This window comes from Mytilus galloprovincialis, chromosome 6, assembly GCF_965363235.1.
Source record: "Mytilus galloprovincialis chromosome 6, xbMytGall1.hap1.1, whole genome shotgun sequence".
Lineage (NCBI taxonomy): Eukaryota > Metazoa > Mollusca > Bivalvia > Mytilida > Mytilidae > Mytilus > Mytilus galloprovincialis.
The window spans coordinates 73,099,531-73,116,780 of NC_134843.1; the positions used below are offsets into that span (position 1 = coordinate 73,099,531).

General features: G+C 32.3%; 1 protein-coding gene across 1 annotated transcript; it reads left to right on the forward strand.

Moving 5' to 3' along the window:
* Positions 1 to 685: 685 nt before the first annotated feature.
* LOC143080272 (alkaline phosphatase-like) lies at positions 686 to 11,359 on the forward strand. The gene is made up of 10 exons (XM_076256014.1): positions 686 to 850; positions 2,367 to 2,587; positions 3,159 to 3,333; positions 4,659 to 4,828; positions 5,933 to 6,040; positions 6,572 to 6,674; positions 7,708 to 7,857; positions 9,335 to 9,526; positions 10,398 to 10,526; positions 11,129 to 11,359. The coding sequence occupies exons 1-10, from the start codon at positions 727 to 729 to the stop codon at positions 11,326 to 11,328; spliced, it is 1,572 nt and encodes a 523-aa protein (XP_076112129.1). The 5' UTR covers positions 686 to 726; the 3' UTR covers positions 11,329 to 11,359.
* The last annotated feature ends 5,891 nt before the right edge of the window (positions 11,360 to 17,250 follow it).

Below are 17,250 nucleotides of genomic sequence, written 5' to 3' on the forward strand. Positions count from 1 at the left end.
CAAACAGCTATCAAAGTGCCAACAGAATTATGTCTCATAAATCATAATCTAAGCACCTAAAACGATAAATAACCATCAGGGAAAATATAATATATCCTTTTTGAAATGTAAAAAATTCATTTTGAGATTTATTTTGTTTATATGCAAAATAAAATTTGTAGAAAATACTACTTAGATATAAAAGATAATGCTAATATGACTAATGTGAATACAATATAGGAAGAAATAGCATAGTGAGCGCCTGAGTGATAGATTTACACGGGCTACGATCAGACACAAGAAATATTTACATAAATTGTCTCGTCAAACATACAAGCTAGTTTTGGAATGATTCCCGAAAGTGGTGAATATACCTCGTCTTGAAAACCATCACGAATTTGAAAGCTATATGCATTTCAGTGACTTAACCAGCAGTATCAAAACATCAAAAAGTCTAGAACGAAAAACTGAATTATTTATTACATTTAAAATTTTGTAAATTTGTGTAGCAGTAGAATTGTATTTTTTTTTTGAAACAATATTTATTAGTATTTTTTTCTTATTGTCGAATGTATACCAATGCGCACAGAAAACACCTGACTGAAAGATTCACATAATGACGATTATAACCAGTGCTACATGTTTAAGTATTTGGTATTGACCTTTACTGCAGATCATGTGAGAGACGACCTGGTGATATGTCTTATCTGCATAACTTGTCCGAAGACTGGCACAAATTTATGGAAAATGGCAGCGACAGCAGTTTTTGTTCTGTCTTTAGTTTTGTCAACGTACGGATTCTTGTTGGATAACGCCCCATCAAGTAGTCAGAGTGATTTATTTAATAGTCAGTACACTGGCAATGGTGAAAGTAAGTAGCTTGCTATACTAGAAATTGTTTAATGTGGGTCCACTAGAAAGTCTGTCGTTTTAACCTTAAAAGTAGACACGATAACCTTTGAATGACAATTGACAGTATGAAAGTTTGTCATGTGTACCAGCATTTAATAATTGCTTTAACCCACGCGTATGACAATGTATGAAGAACTTTATTATTAGCTGTTACTACCTCTAACATTCTATGTTGAAAAAATGAGAAAAAAATCTGTAGTCAAATTTTAGTTTCTTACATAACCGAGATTGGCAAAAAATGCAATATATATATGTTAACATCACAAAACATATTTTTCACGTACGTTCAGTAAACCAATGTTTTAAAGCTAGAGCTACCTTGTCATACAGAACATATTTCATTGAATACATATGTATTCTGTCTTATTTGATTATATGTAGAGATACCAAACTGTTTGAAAGTTTTAAAATTTAAAAGAATTCCATATCTAGACTTATTCTTCCTTATGGCACATGATTACGGGGCGCCGAATGGGACTCTTGTGGTTTTGTACTCGAAATTCAATTTTGTACTGACAAAAGTGAGTTTTGTTCAACAAAAATGAGTTCAGTTTAACAAAATTTGTGGCAGACTACAAATTTAAAATTTTGTCATACAAAATTATCTATCAGTGGACAAAAGTTACTTTTGTCATGACAAAATTCATTTTTGTTACACAGACTTTACTTTTGTTACCTAATTTGAAAATTGGGCGACAAAAGTCAATTTTGTAGGCAAATTAGATTAGTTTTGATCCTGTGAACTAATTTGCATACAAAATCGACTTTTGTGACACAAAATCGACTTTTTTGACACTAAATTGACTTTTGTGAGACAAAATTGACTTTTGTGAGACAAAATTAACTTTTGTGAGACAAAATTGACTTTTGTGAGACAAAATTAACTTTTGTGAGACAAAATTGACTTTGTGAGACAAAATTGACTTTTGTGAGACAAAATTGACTTTTGTGAGACAAAATTGGCATTTGTGAGACAAAATTGTCTATTGTGAGACAAAATCCAATTTTGTCAATTTTGTCGTCACAAAAAAAAAATAATATGCGTCACGATCAGCTGATGAATATTCATAAATCTTTCTGCACTTGTGTCACCTTCTAAATGCTTTCTGATGTTGATCATGAAACATTCTACCCACGGGTTAATGGTGGGTTTGGTGTTGCTATCTTGTTGTTTCGATTTAATGTTCCTTTGTTTTTAAAATTATTTCCTTAGAAACTTTTCATTATTTTAAGTATGTGCAGATACAAAATCACCATGGTGCTTTAATTATCGTAATTGTATGTGTCCCATTTTTTGAAATGTACCATAAAAATAAGACCAATTAAAACGGGCGTGTATATAAAATTTCAAGTACTTACCCTATTTGTAACAATTTCAATTTTATGAAAACATTTCAACATAGAAATCAAGATAATCAACATATCCACGGTTTCAAACTGTTACAAAGCCTCATTTTGAGTAATTTTTTTTATAGCTCCATTGTATTGGAGGAATCAAGCAAAAGCCGACTTAGACAATGCTATTAAGAACCAACCAATTATTGGGAAAGCAAAAAATACCATAATCATGCTTGGAGACGGAATGAGCATGTCGACTGTTACTTCATCAAGAATCCTCAAAGGTCAACTTAATGGTAAAACTGGAGAGGAAACTATACTTAGCTGGGAAACATTTCCACACATAGCGTTATCTAAGGTTTGAATGTTACGTTCTTAATTTTCTGGAAAAAAGTATAACTCACTTTATGTTCATTGAGTTAAAATTCTGTAAAATTAATCTAAAAACTGAGAAATATGTTAACCTGAAAACATAAGTAATTTGTAAACAGTTGTTGCTTGTTTCTATCAATCAAGCAACATGGGGTTTAAAACATTGAGCCAATGTCCTATGCAGAGTTATCAGAGAAAGGACCGATAACTCTGAATGGGAGATTGACATTGAACTTCTTAAAATTGTATACCGATTCTCTCGTGTATGTCACATGTTTAAGGGACAATGGCAATCAGGTACGACAGAGATCAACGTTTACAAAAGTAAAAAATATGTAATTGTTGCTTTCGGTTAATAGAATACACAGAGTTTGTGCAAGAACACACTAACATAGCGACACGTACCTTGCTTTTAATCTTAATATATAAAACACACAGTTTCTGTACAAGATCACACTAACATAGTTACATGTATCTTGCTTTGAATCTTATATTAAACACAAAGGTTGTACAAGAGCACATTAATATAGTGAACGTACCTTGTTTAAAATTTGTAGACCTACAATCAAGATTACACAACACCAGATTCTGCCGGAACCGGAACCGCCTTCTTGTCAGGAGTTAAGACAAACAAAGGTGTTATCGGTGTAGATGCTTCTATACCCAGAGGTCACTGTGATCCCTCACCTGCACATAATCTTAACACAATTCTAGACTGGTCATTGGCGGAAGGTATGACTTTTTAACCCTTTTAAGATGATATTCTGGGTTTGACATGAAATTACGGAAAATCAACAAATAAAATATCTTGTAACGGACAATTCAGAATTTTGGAATGGTACTGGATTTCCAAAAAGTCAATCACATATCTAACATTATCGTTTAAACTTCTCACTTTTAAGTAGGGAAATACCAGTAACCGTAAGAAATTCAAAGTTTCTCTTTAATATAGTTAAACATGACAAAAATGTAAACGTGTAGATCAATGGTTACCAAAATATAGCTTTGCACAATAGGATCATTTTAAAAAGCGGATTTCTAGTTTGGTGATTTGGGAGGGTATAATGATTTGTATGGGCTAGGTCATGTAATGGAGAAAACAAATATAGTGTAATAATGCGACATAGATATGAGGACCAGTTACTGTACCATCACGTGTGAACCTTGTCCGTTAATGAAACAATTCCCCCCTTTATTGGAACATTGGTGTCATATTTCATTTAGAATTGTGAAGAAAAAGCAGAAATGATAAATGAACCAAACACGTCGTCATTTCTCCCATAAATTGTGAAACTACTCTTCCTTATATATAACGACAGTTGTTAGATTCCTTTTCCCAAATTTGTTGAAATAACCAGTTGCTGAGTTCTTAAATGCTGCGATGAGCAAAGATTTCCGCTCAAATATGTGTTCGGGCTGTCGTAAATATGAACCGATGTGAATGTTTTTGCTATTTGTATAATGCTTTACCATATCTTAAGATAAGGAGCAGCAATGTAAACCATTTTCATGCGCTTTTCCTTTTTTCATGAACGTGAAGCTATCATGAATTGATACACAATGCATTTTATTTTCTTATAGTATGAATTTAACACTAAAAATAAATCTGTCTGAAAACAGTATGTTCTCCAAAATCAAGCGCGTCAAAGAAAAGACAGGAAATAAAATGATGTTTTCGAATCTTATTTCTGTAATATGATTTCTATTGATAGTAGTACTTCCGTCAGTTTTTCATGGACTCACTACTGAATATAACTTCAAATCAACAATGCATATATACAAACAATTACGTACACCGTACCATTATGTACAGAAATGAAGCAACATTTGACCTGTTTCTAAACAACAACGTAACACAATGTAACACGATTGGACATGAAACAAATTCAAATAGTCACACAACAAAGTCCGCTACTAGTTATTCTGTACCATACTGTAGATAAATTCCGTACTCAATTACAGAAAGAATAAACAGCAATAGAAAACTTTTGCTGAAGAGTGTCTGAATCTTTTTGAATTCATTAGTAAACCTTTTCTTCAATGATATGTATTCTTAGGAAAGTCTGTTGGTATAGTGACCACAGCGAGAATCACACATGCTACCCCTGCGTCTGCGTACGCACATGTTGCTAGTAGGAGTTGGGAGGGAGATCATTACACACAGAACGTGAATGGCGGATGTAAAGATATAGCCCTTCAGCTGGTAGAGGAAAACCCAAATATTCAGGTATCGTTGAAACGTGATTAAATGTACTTATACACCGACATTGCCTTAATTAAAGGGACACTAGCTACGAGATCTATAATAAATCTTTTTTTTTTTGTTCAATCACTAATGAAAGTGATATAGTGAAACACTAATTCGCTTTTAGGATCCAGTATGGTTCAATTTGGTCAAATTAAACTAAGAAACATTGAGGATGTATTATCCACTTGCAAGTGAATAATATGACTTCATTGAATCCGTATTCATGTGAACTTCAATTAAATTCCTTACCTAGAGATGGATAATGCGTGAAGTGTGCGTGTTTGGTTATTTAAATAAAGGAAAAGAATGCCAACATTGAAAGTGAAACAAAGGTAAATCATTTGATTGACTGGTTCGATCCACAAAAAATACTTGTGAAGGTAAAAACGGTGAATAACATTTATTTTTAATCTATAACAGGAAATTAAACTGACCTAGAAAAAAACCAATTGGACTAGTTTCTCTTTCTCTTTATGTTTTATCGCTTAAATGACCATGGGAGGTCTTCGAAGGTCTACTTGATAGTTAATAGATGTAATCAAGACTAAAATACACGCGAAACGAAACTACATACATGTCTTATCGAGCCCTTGCCCTGTTATGCCTGTAAATGATCATTAATTGTAGACTTTTTGTAATTTGGATAAATATTTTTCGTGGCAATAAATCAAATATGAAATGGTCAAATCGAACATGAATTTGACAGTTAGTGTCCCTTTAAACGACAAGCACTAATATCTTTAGTTAAAATAAAAGCTTTTGAAGGTGAAACTGTGTCATTTAAATTGTCTGAGTGGTAAACAACAAAACAATTAAAAACAGAACGTAATACACAACAGAAAAACAATAATAAAAAAAAAAAACAAAGAAAAATGCAAGCAAATAGAAAATAATTCAAGGTCACTCAATGAAACGAAGTTTTCGATTTTTTTTTCCATCTTAAAGTTAACAAGGTAATTGTGAACATCGGACATTTATTCTTTAGTTTTTATGGATAGTTGTCTTTTAATGAATAATCAATTATACTACATAGTTTTATTTAAGTTATAAAAGACGATCGGGTATATTATTTGTATTCTGTAGGTTTTGATGGGAGGTGGACGTCGTTTTTTCTTACCATATTCAACTCCAGACCCAGAATCTGGTTCTAACACACACTATGGACGCAGAGATGGGCGAGATCTTATTAAGGTAAGGTTGAATCTTTTCATAACGAAATGAAACTTATTAAATGCAATGTGAGTTATTAAATGAAAAAAAAGTTGACGCGAAATATTATACATGCTACAAAAGGTCAACATCATGGGTTTACGGCAGATAATGTACGCATAACAAAGATCAACTTATTGTAACACAAAAACATTGGGAATGAACTAGAGAGTTACTCTATGGATATTAAGTAAAAGTGAAAAAAGACTTTCTAAATTAAATGCTTAATTGGATTGTAAGAAAACTAGGATTTGATGAGCTGGAAAACCCTAATATTCGACACACGTAGGTAGAATTGCACAGACGTTTTTTTTTCAATTTTATAAGTGCACTTGCATAAAATTTTAAATGTATTGTTTTAGTTGATATAAATGAGCGTATTTAATTATCTAGATGCATTTAACCTAATAGGTCAATTTTGAAGAGATAAAAAAAAATGGCTATCAATTTAAACACAATAATGAGTGGTAGTAATTAAATTTGAAATATCATTTTTTATATCATATTATATAGGAATGGGAGAATGACAAAACAGCAAGAAACATGTCTCACAAATATGTATGGAATTCTAAACAATTTCATCAGACGAACTTCAGTCAACTTGATTACCTTTTAGGTTGGTATATTATGTTATTTTCCGGAGAGAGCACCGGTACCCCACATTAAATTGAGGAGGAATGTTAGCATATTCGTTTTGGCTATTCAGCCCGGTAGTAATATCTATGCATGAAGGAAGGGAGGTTTCCTGCTTATATTATAGAAAATATTAAATCCAAGGGAGATAACTATTCCAAATATTGAGTTAAATACTTCAAGAAAGTAAGAAAACATACAAAGAGATGAGTTGTGTACGTTTGCATGAAAACCTTATGAGTACCGCGCTACAAGCTTACCTAACATACCAATGTAAATCCACAGCCATAGGCAGTATAAAACGGGAAACAAACATTTAAAAGAAATTGCCAGACAAAAGAGACAAAGTTAAATTTCAAAGGAGTAGGTCCATTTTGGCCTCAAATCTCAGACTCATCTGATGTAAAATGTTGTACACTTTTAAAACACTTAAGTGTCTATTTCAGTCGATTCCATTAGTTTGTGTGAAAGATTTGAACTGATTAAGTCATTTCAGACGCTCATATTCCATCTTAGATATGAAACATCTATCAAATATGCCATAATACATCACTTTTCAGATAGTTTTTGTCAAAAATGAAAGTGGCCGCATCCGTGTGTCATCCTCAACCTTTATATATGCTATGTATTATCATCAAATACAACTTTCATTCAAATATTAAGAATGAACACGAATGCGGCCACTCCCATTTGAGACGAAAATCGTGTGAAATTTAACCCAAATGCTTGAATTGTGAAGATTTTTGTAATTTAGCATGACTTCATGATGCCAGTACCCGATATATGTGCATTGTATTGTCAAAAACAGTCCATGTTATGTAGCAGAAGTATTCTACTATCCAATAAATAACTAAAAGTTTTATACACAATAACAATTTTGTAAAACGGATATATTTTGGGGCCAAAAAAGGGTCTTACAATACTGAACCTACTCCTTTGATAAGTTTAGACCATTCAGAACATTCCCACATACATTTAACACCGTTTTTAAATTGCCACTTGTTTTATTCATTTAGGTCTTTTTGACAGTAGCAGTATGGCCTATGAACTTGATCGTTTTGATACCCATTACGAAGTTGCTGGTGAGCCGTCCCTAGCAGAAATGACCGAAGCAGCAATTACTATTCTACAGAAAAATCCAAAAGGGTTCTTCTTATTGGTTGAAGGTAGGGATACATTTTTATATATTTATTGTATATTTGAAAAAAAAAATCCGTTTTAGAATACATATGAATCAAAATTGCTCACACTCAAATGTCTTGCAAGATTTTTTATAAAAAAAAATATTGATTGTATGTATGATGAACGTCTTCAAGATAACGTACATGTCCACCTATCATTCATTCTGTACACCACATATAAGTGATCTATTGCTAATAGAATCTGAAAAATAGACATAAACACGAAAAGCTTACATGGACAAAAAAGACCGTAACAATGAGGTTAATGTCAGATAAATTTTGCAAGATGTACATATACAAGTTAAAATCATTCTGTATACACCAAATATCTTTGACCGTTTGTTTATCTTTGTACTACACTAAATACGAAAACATTGACCAATAAACGGTGGAAATAAGATCAGGATCAGACAACCCTGACAAACAAGCATGTACACCTTACCATCATCTCACACATCAAATTGAGATGACATGATACTTTAGTATCTTAAATACAGACTAGTTCAAACCAACTTATAGTTTTACAAGAGGAATTCACTACATATATTCAAATCGAAATGGCAGCTATACCAAATAAAGGTCTACTCACTCATGATAAGTGAGAAAATCACATAGTAAACACTATACAGTTTTCAAGCAGCCGCTGAATCATGAAAAGGAGGTCAAAGACAACGGACAAATGCTATCCAGGTCTTTTCTTTCTATAATACAAAGCTTTATCACAATAGTTTACTCAGTCACCGTCGTAGTGGCCTCCCTATGTTTCCCATTCTATCTTGACAGGCGACAAAAACACGGAATTCTATTTTTCATTTTATTTTCTCTGTTTCTTACAAAAAAATGAACAGTTTTGTCTGGGTAGACATAAAACAATTTCAAAACTGAAAACTTTGAATGCACTTTTGAACAACCAAAATTAGAAGGACACCTTTGGGACGATTTTTGTGCTTGAGAAAAATAAACAAAAATTTAGCCATCAAATCATGATAGCCAAAACATAAAATAAATCATTCACAAAAAACTTGTAACATGGATTTATTTTCTTGAACATCCTTTAAGAAGTCTCCGTTTGGGCTCTTATAAATACACTGAAAACAGTGTTAGATACGATTCATTGAAAATTCCATGAAAGGGTATTACGATTCATTGAAAATCCCATGAAAGGGTATTTAAGAAGTATGCGTGAAAGAAAGACGACAATAAAGAGGCAAACAAATACAAGTGCAAGATAGACAGACAGACAGCATTCTCAAAATCAGCACCAAACCACACACAAACTCATTTAGCGTGAATTCTTACCTCAAGAACAAAAATACGACTCAATATATAAGACATCCTTCATGGTTATTTATTATGTAAATTCAATTGCCCTTGTAAATTATGGAACGGTTTATTGTAATTTACTTCTTAAACGCACACAAGAGCTAATAGAATTCGAAAATGTATTCTATTTATAATACAGGTGGTAAAATAGATTTAGCCCATCATGGCAATCATGCTGTTAAGGCATTGCATGAAACTCTGGCTTTCAATGACGCTGTTGCAAAAATGGATAGTATGACAAACGATAGAGACACATTGGCCGTAGTTACAGCTGACCATTCACACACTTTGGTTCTAGCTGGATATCCTGCTAGAGGAAATGATATTTTGGGTGAGTTTTCTGAGTAATTGGTATTTGTTATATAAATTGGTGTTTCATACCATCTAACAATTGTACCTCAGTTAAGACATTCATGATAGAAATGCTAATGCCTTGAGAAGGGAGTCATTTATGGGACTATTGAAGTACAAAACACAGGAATGATGAATAAACAAACTTCGTGTATTTCGGTTCTGAAAACCCCACTTGCTGAACCAATTAGAATTAAAAACGGGTGTTATACAAAATTTACAGATTAAATGCATTTAAATTGTACGAGTTCTGAATGTATTCAGATTTGAAAGGAATAGAAGATGCTATTTTACGAGAGTCAGACATTTATTTCATATCAACCGTTAAAAAGTAGACTCGTCCACGAACTGTTTGACCGGTTCTTTCGTTTGTTACCTATTCTTACCAAGTTGGGTTATATATTGAAAGCTGAAATAGAAACAAACGCAAATGAAACTTGATCTCAAGTTGCCAATAGCTAAGGAATAATATGAGCAATCACGCGGCTATCTGACAAGGAAGTACTATTAACGATTTAAAAGTAAATGCAATGAGTGTTTCCAATCTGATAATAATATGAAAAAAAAAAATCAATCATATCGAGCCAATATAGTTAGCATAGTGTATTGACCGCACAGTTTTCCCGAGTACTTTTTTTAAGAATTTCATTTTACTCCTGGAAAAAAAGTGGTTGATAGCTGGTTTAGCTTACTAGTATCATTTAGTAAACAAATAACTGAAGTCATGTCATTCTTTGAGATCACTTTTGTATAAAAGCTGCAATTTAACACTTAATGAGCGATCGTGATTTAAGAAATTGAAAATATAGCATAATTTATATTAATTCTTACATTAAAAAAATATTTTCTAGGTTTGATAAAGAACAGTGCTGGTCAACTCGAACTTGCTAAAGACCACAAACCATTGACATCATTAATCTATGGTACTGGTCCTGGAGCATGGTCAGGATCCAGACCTGACTTAACTAGCGTGAATACAGGTAAATACTATAGACACCGTTGTTAAATTGAGATTTATTTACTTTATAAAATAACAGCGAAAGCAAAACAACATATTGAGATTATTCAGTTGACTATAGTTTGGAATGGAAAAACTAAGATACACACACAAAGAAGGCGAAATGCTTACCGATTAATGGTAAAAAAAATACTCTACCATTATTCATAGATATGTACAAAGCGGCTTTTGCCTCCTTAAGAATATGCCGTATTTGAAATAATAGAAAGCATGGGAAGTTTTAAGAAGAAGGTTCACCTCAGATAAATGTTTCATTGTTATCCTTCCACATTAACCAATGAGGCAATTGAGGTTAACTAAAATTATGGTGACAGAGCGTGCTTTGCTAATTACTCATTTAATATTTTAAAAGAAAACGTATGTTGTCCTAAGACACATACTCAATATGCACTGTGATTTACTACAAATGAAAACAACAAATGTTTTTTAATGCGAGCGGTAGTGATGAATCAGATACCTAAGTTACGACGCTCCTCTTTTCCCCAGAATACCAAAATGGTCGTGCATATCCGATATATATTGAATACTTATAGACACTGATAAGAAATCTTTTATATTTTGTAGATGATAAGAACTATGTATCGGAATCAGCCATTCCTTTTAACCCATCTACACATGCAGGAGAAGATGTTGCAATCTATGCAAAAGGACCTATGTCACATTTGTTCCACGCTACACATGAGCAGAGTTATATACCACACGTTTTAGCATTTGCGTCATGTGTAGGGGAATATAAAAACAGTTGTGTAGACCATATGCCATAACAATAGAAATGAATATATATGATATTCTGTTTTCCATGTTTTTCTTTGTTTATTATTTCTAAAAGTAATTTTACCACTAATAAAAAAATATCTTCAACACATGAAAAGGAAAACATACATCTTGTTGTCTCTTTGGCACATTCCCCATTTCCATTCTCAATTTTATTATTTGAATCATTGTAGGGTGTACTTATCTTCGCTAGCCAAGGGTTACGATCCACTTCCCTCATCTCCTCTACTGGCTAGGAGGGAAATGGATCGTAACCCTTGGTTACAGAACGAAGATGGCGTGTACTCGACTTTTCCAATGTGTCAATTGAGAGTAATAAAATTAAGACGAGTACGCATGGCATTCTTAATTGTTTAGACGATACTATAGCTACGCATCGCAATGTTCACGTTTCTATTTTAGGAATCAATTGTTATAATTAGATACCGCAAAGGAAACACAATCAAATAGACAACCTTTTCATCGAAAATCCCTTGTGAGACCACTTGTTTCATGCTGAAACATTCAATTAAGTTAAACTTGATGTTTTGCCAAACTGAGTACCGTTACTGTTAGCATTTCCAAATTGTATATAAAGAGCGAAAGAAATTACTAGTTCATTATCTCACAAACGATCATTAGACCGGAAAAAAATTCAATTCGCATCACGGAAGCAATTTTACATCAAATTGTTTTTTTTCTTTCATAAAAGTGTACTGCATGGGCATATAGTTTAATTTTGGATGTGACGCGTCCTCTGATTGGGTGACGTTATTTTGTTATGAGCCCATAGACATAATTTTGTCATGTGACCATGACGTCATCACATTTTTCATGGTATTCTACGGTTTAAAATGTAATTTAGAATTGTGCCTCGTTCACACGGACATTTAATTCGAATTGAATTCGAATCGAATTCGAATCGAATTCGCAAATCGCGTTCACATACTCTTCTTTTTTAATTCGAATTAATTCGAATTGGCTAATTCGAATTATCTAATTCGCATTAGAAAAACGCTTTTGTGAATACGAATTAAAAGTTAACGTCGTTTGGACAGTAAAACAAATTTGACGCGCATTGTAACTCGAATTAAAATTGACGTTAGGACGTTAAACGTTTCGAATGCAAATTAAACTAATTTGAATTAGTTAATGCGAATCGAATTCGAATTACGTGTGAACTCAGCATTAAATTATAAGAAATGACTGTATTTTTTCTGTCTATTCGAAATAACATAAAAAATGCGGTGTACACTGTTAAATAACCCGCTCCTCGCGTTATTCAGTGTGCACCAAATTTTTTATGTTATGTCTTCATAAATAGAAAAAATATTACAGTCATTCCTTAAATAATATCTGCAGTTACAGTTATTTTTAGCGTTACTCCTGATTTAGGAAAATTACTGCGGTTACAATTTAAAGTATTACTTACTGTTCTAGCAGCAACTATAGATCTATATTTCGGAACTTTGATTGCATTGCTTATTCGATATTATAAGGAGCTGTACTTGCGAGCAATTCATTCAGTTACAGGCAAGATGTCAATTGGGTGTAATAAAAATAAGACTAGTGCGGGTTTGGTTCGAACCCACGCGGACATACGTCCATTGGAACTTAAGTCGAACGCCTTATATAATTAACCACTCGGCCACCACACTGTTACTAATGGGGATCTTAAATGGTTACATGAATCTCTAGCTACTTATCACAATGTTCGCATTTCATTTGTAAGTCGCAATTGTGTAGATCAAATACCGCAAACGAAAAATAATCAAATAGACAGCCTTTTCATCGAAAATCCCGTGCAATTCAACTTATTTCATGCTGAAACATTCAATTAAGTTAAACTTGATGTTTTACCAACCTGAGTACCGTTACTGTAAGAATTTCCATAATTATACATAAAGAGCGAAAGAAATTACGAGTTCATTATTTCATAAACGATCATTTGAACCGGAAAAAAAATCAATTCGCTTCACGGAAGCAATTTTACATAAAATATGTTTTTTTCATTCATAAAAGTGTACTGCATGGGCATATAATATCTGCCGTTACAGTTTTTTTTAGCGTTACTCCTGATTGCAGTTGCGCTATTAGGAAAAATACCGCAGTTACAATTTAAAGTATAACTTACTGTTCTAGCAACAACTGTAGATCTATATTTCGGAACTTTGATTGCATTGCTTATTCGATGTTATAAGGAGCTGTACTTGTGTACAATTCATTCAGTTACAGGCAAGATGTCAATTTGGTGTAATAAAAATAAGACTAGTGCGGGTGGGGTTCGAACCCACGCGGACATACGTCCATTGGAACTTAAGTCCAACGCCTTAAACCACTCGGCCACCACACTGTTACTAATGGGGTTCTTAAATGGTTACATGAATCTCTAGCTACTTATCACAATGTTCGCATTTCATTTGTAAGTCGCAATTGTGTAGATCAAATACCGCAAACGACAAATAATCAAATAGACAGCCTTTTCATCGAAAATCCCGTGCAATTCAACTTATTTCATGCTGAAACATTCAATTAAGTTAAACTTGATGTTTTACCAACCTGAGTACCGTAACTGTAAGAATTTCCATAATTGTATATGAAGAGCGAAAGAAATTACGAGTTCATTATTTCATAAACGATCATTTGAACGGGGAAAAAATCAATTCGCATCACGGAAGCAATTTTACATAAAATATGTCTTTTTCTTTCATAAAAATGTACTGCATGGGCATATAATATCTGCCGTTTTTTTTAGCGTTACTCCTGATCGCAGTTGCGCTATTAGGAAAAATACTGCGGTTACAATTTAAAGTATTACTTACTTCTGTTCTAGCAACAACTGTAGATCTATATTTCGGAACTTTGATTGCATTGCTTATTCGATATTATAAGGAGCTGTACTTGCGTACAATTCATTCAGTTACAGGCAAGATGTCAATTTGGTGTAATAAAAATAAGACTAGTGCGGGTGGGGTTCGAACCCACGCGGACATACGTCCATTGGAACTTAAGTCCAACGCCTTTTTTTGTTTATCTTTATTCAATAAAACATATAAAATCACAATTCACATTAATAATAAAAGAATAAAATATTCAATAGAGTATCACAGTATTTTTTAACATGTCATTAAAAGTTAAACATCAAAACACCATCTATTTCAGTCATTTTACAATTATTCTTTAGAAAGTTCGTTTCAAAAATGTTCATCTTGTTTACAATCTTACAATACAGATGATAATAAGAAATATAATGTTTCAGTGTATACCTGAAAAATCTCTTAAGATCTATATTCTTGAAATCATTTTTGATCATTTGTCTCCTTTTGAAAACACAAAGTCTTGCAACAGAAAGAACAAAATTAACAAAATATATATTTACATCAGTATAAGTACTTGTCATACCAAGCAAAAACATCTGTCTATATCCTTGATTGACCAAGACATCAAATTCACATTTCTCTAGAAGTTCACATAAAAAAACAAACATATAGTTATGAAAAACATCTAGATCTTGACATTTCAAAAATAAGTGAAACAAATCTTCTACTACAGATTTACAACTATCACAAATGTCTGATTATAGTTATCAAAAGTACCAGGATTATAATTTTATACGCCAGACGCGCGTTTCGTCTACATAAGACTCATCAGTGACGCTCAGATCAAAATAGTTAAAAAGCCAAACAAATACAAAGTTGAAGAGCATTGAGGACCCAAAATTCCCAAAAGTTGTGCCAAATACGGCTAAGGTAATCTACTCCTGGGGTAAGAAAATCCTTAGTTTTTCGAAAAATTCAAAAGTTTTGTAAACAGAAAATTCATAAAAATGACCATATAATTGATATTCATGTCAACACCGAAGTGCTGACTACTGGGCTGGTGATACCCTCGGGTACGAAACGTCCACCAGCAGTGGCATCGACCCAGTGGTGTAAATAGTTATCAAAAGTACCAGGATTATAATTTTATACGCCAGAGGCTGAGTCAGAAAGTCCTATTCTTTTTAGTTTCAAATTTGTAAATATTCTATTGTGAACAATTTTAAAATCTAATTGCACACAGTCTGGCGATTTCCAATAGCAGTGAACAGTTGTCCATAAGAACTTAAAAGGAACATATTGGACATTAAAACTTTCTAACCAATATTGATGAGCAACAGGTTCAATATAACATTTATCTACTAATATACCATAAAAATCTTTTGTTTTACAACATACAAATCTTTTGTTTTGTTATTATAATTTACAATAAACAATGGAACATCATCACAGTTTACTGGTTTTGTTTCATTTGATATCACCTTGTCCCATTCATTTGGTATACATTCTAGCAAACTATTATATTGCTGTCTAAGGTTATTACAATCTACATTGTCATCAACATTTTTAATCATTTCATGAATAGCATTAAAAGGTAAAAAACCTGGAATCACTTCATATGCTACATGTTTTAATTTGGTAATTCCAGCTAATACAAACTGTTTCCAAAATATGCATTTACCATTTATCTTGATGGATTCATTCAAAAAAATTGGTTGATTAAAAATATCAACCGATCGTATATCAATATCAACATAAGGTTTAAAATATTGCCAAGCATCAATGATTTCCCTGTAAAACACAGGTATGTTTGTACAATCTTTCTTTTGTAGCAATAAAAATAAACAATGTACACCAAGATTTGTATTGTGTATCTTGTTCAAAAAATATTTCATAGTGTATTTCCATATAGCATGAAAATCTTTATCTAAAAATCTTGTCAAAATTTTTAATCTAAATGCTAATAGTTTTAAATAAATATAAGGGTATTTTAAACCTCCATCAGTTTTGTCTCCTATTATCGTTCTATATTTGATCAAATGCGATCCATTATTCCATAAAAAATCTAAACATATTTTCTTGATTGACTGTTAAGCCCAATCAGGAATTGAACACACTGCTATTGTGTACCATAACCTAGACATCAATAGTGAGGATATTACAGTAGCTCTACCAGATAATGTCAATCGTCTCTGTTTCCATAAATTAACTAACATTTTAATTTTACTAATCTTATCTTTCCAATTAAGATCATCACAAAGTAATTTATTTTTGCCTACATACACACCTAATACCTGTATACAATCTATAGAATACTTCAACCCTATTTGCTGTATTTCTGATACATTAACTTTTGCTTTACCAATACACATAATCTCCAATTTTGACATATTTATCTTTGAACCTGATGCTTTTCCATAAATTTCAAAAATATTCAATGTTTCATTGATAGCCTCTTTATTACATAATGTAAGAGAAGTATCGTCAGCGTGTTGAAAAATAACAGCTTTTTCATCACAATTAGGTATATTAATACATTCAATGTTTGAATTATTTCTAATTGCACACTGCAATGGTTCGGCAGAAAGCACACACAAAAGAGCACTAATGGGACATCCCTGTCTGATCCCATTTTTAATTTTGAAATATTTAGTAAGAAACCCATTACTTTTAACAGAACTTTGAATATCTGTATAAAAAAATCCCTACCCAATTTATAAATCTATCACCAAATCCATACTTTTTAAGAACCTCCCTTAAATAAATATGCCCAACTTTATCGAATGCTTTCTCCTGATCCATTTTAAGTAAATATCCCTCCAATTCTTCATTTTCTATAAGGTCAAGTACATCTCTTATATTAGCAATAGTATCAGCAATATCTCTACCAGGTATACAACAAGACTGACATTTTGATACAATTTTACATAAAATTTGTTTAAATCTATTAGCCATCACTTTGGCTAATATTTTATAATCTACCTGAAGGAGTGAAATAGGTCTATAGTTTTTCAAAAATCTTTTATCTCCTTTTTTCTTAAATATTAAACTAATAATCCCACATCTCATAGACCGAGAAAGCTGAATATTTTTCAATCTCTTCAAACAATTTCA

What these genes read in the sequence shown, in the direction of transcription:
- LOC143080272 (XM_076256014.1), top strand. Translation starts at nt 727, where the DNA reads ATGGCAGCGACAGCAGTTTTTGTTCTGTCTTTAGTTTTGTCAACGTAC. An exon ending in CACACATAGCGTTATCTAAG is followed by an intron (nt 2,588 to 3,158) that starts GTTTGAATGTTA and finishes TAAAATTTGTAG; the next exon opens with ACCTACAATCAAGATTACAC. An exon ending in ATGGGCGAGATCTTATTAAG is followed by an intron (nt 6,041 to 6,571) that starts GTAAGGTTGAAT and finishes CATATTATATAG; the next exon opens with GAATGGGAGAATGACAAAAC.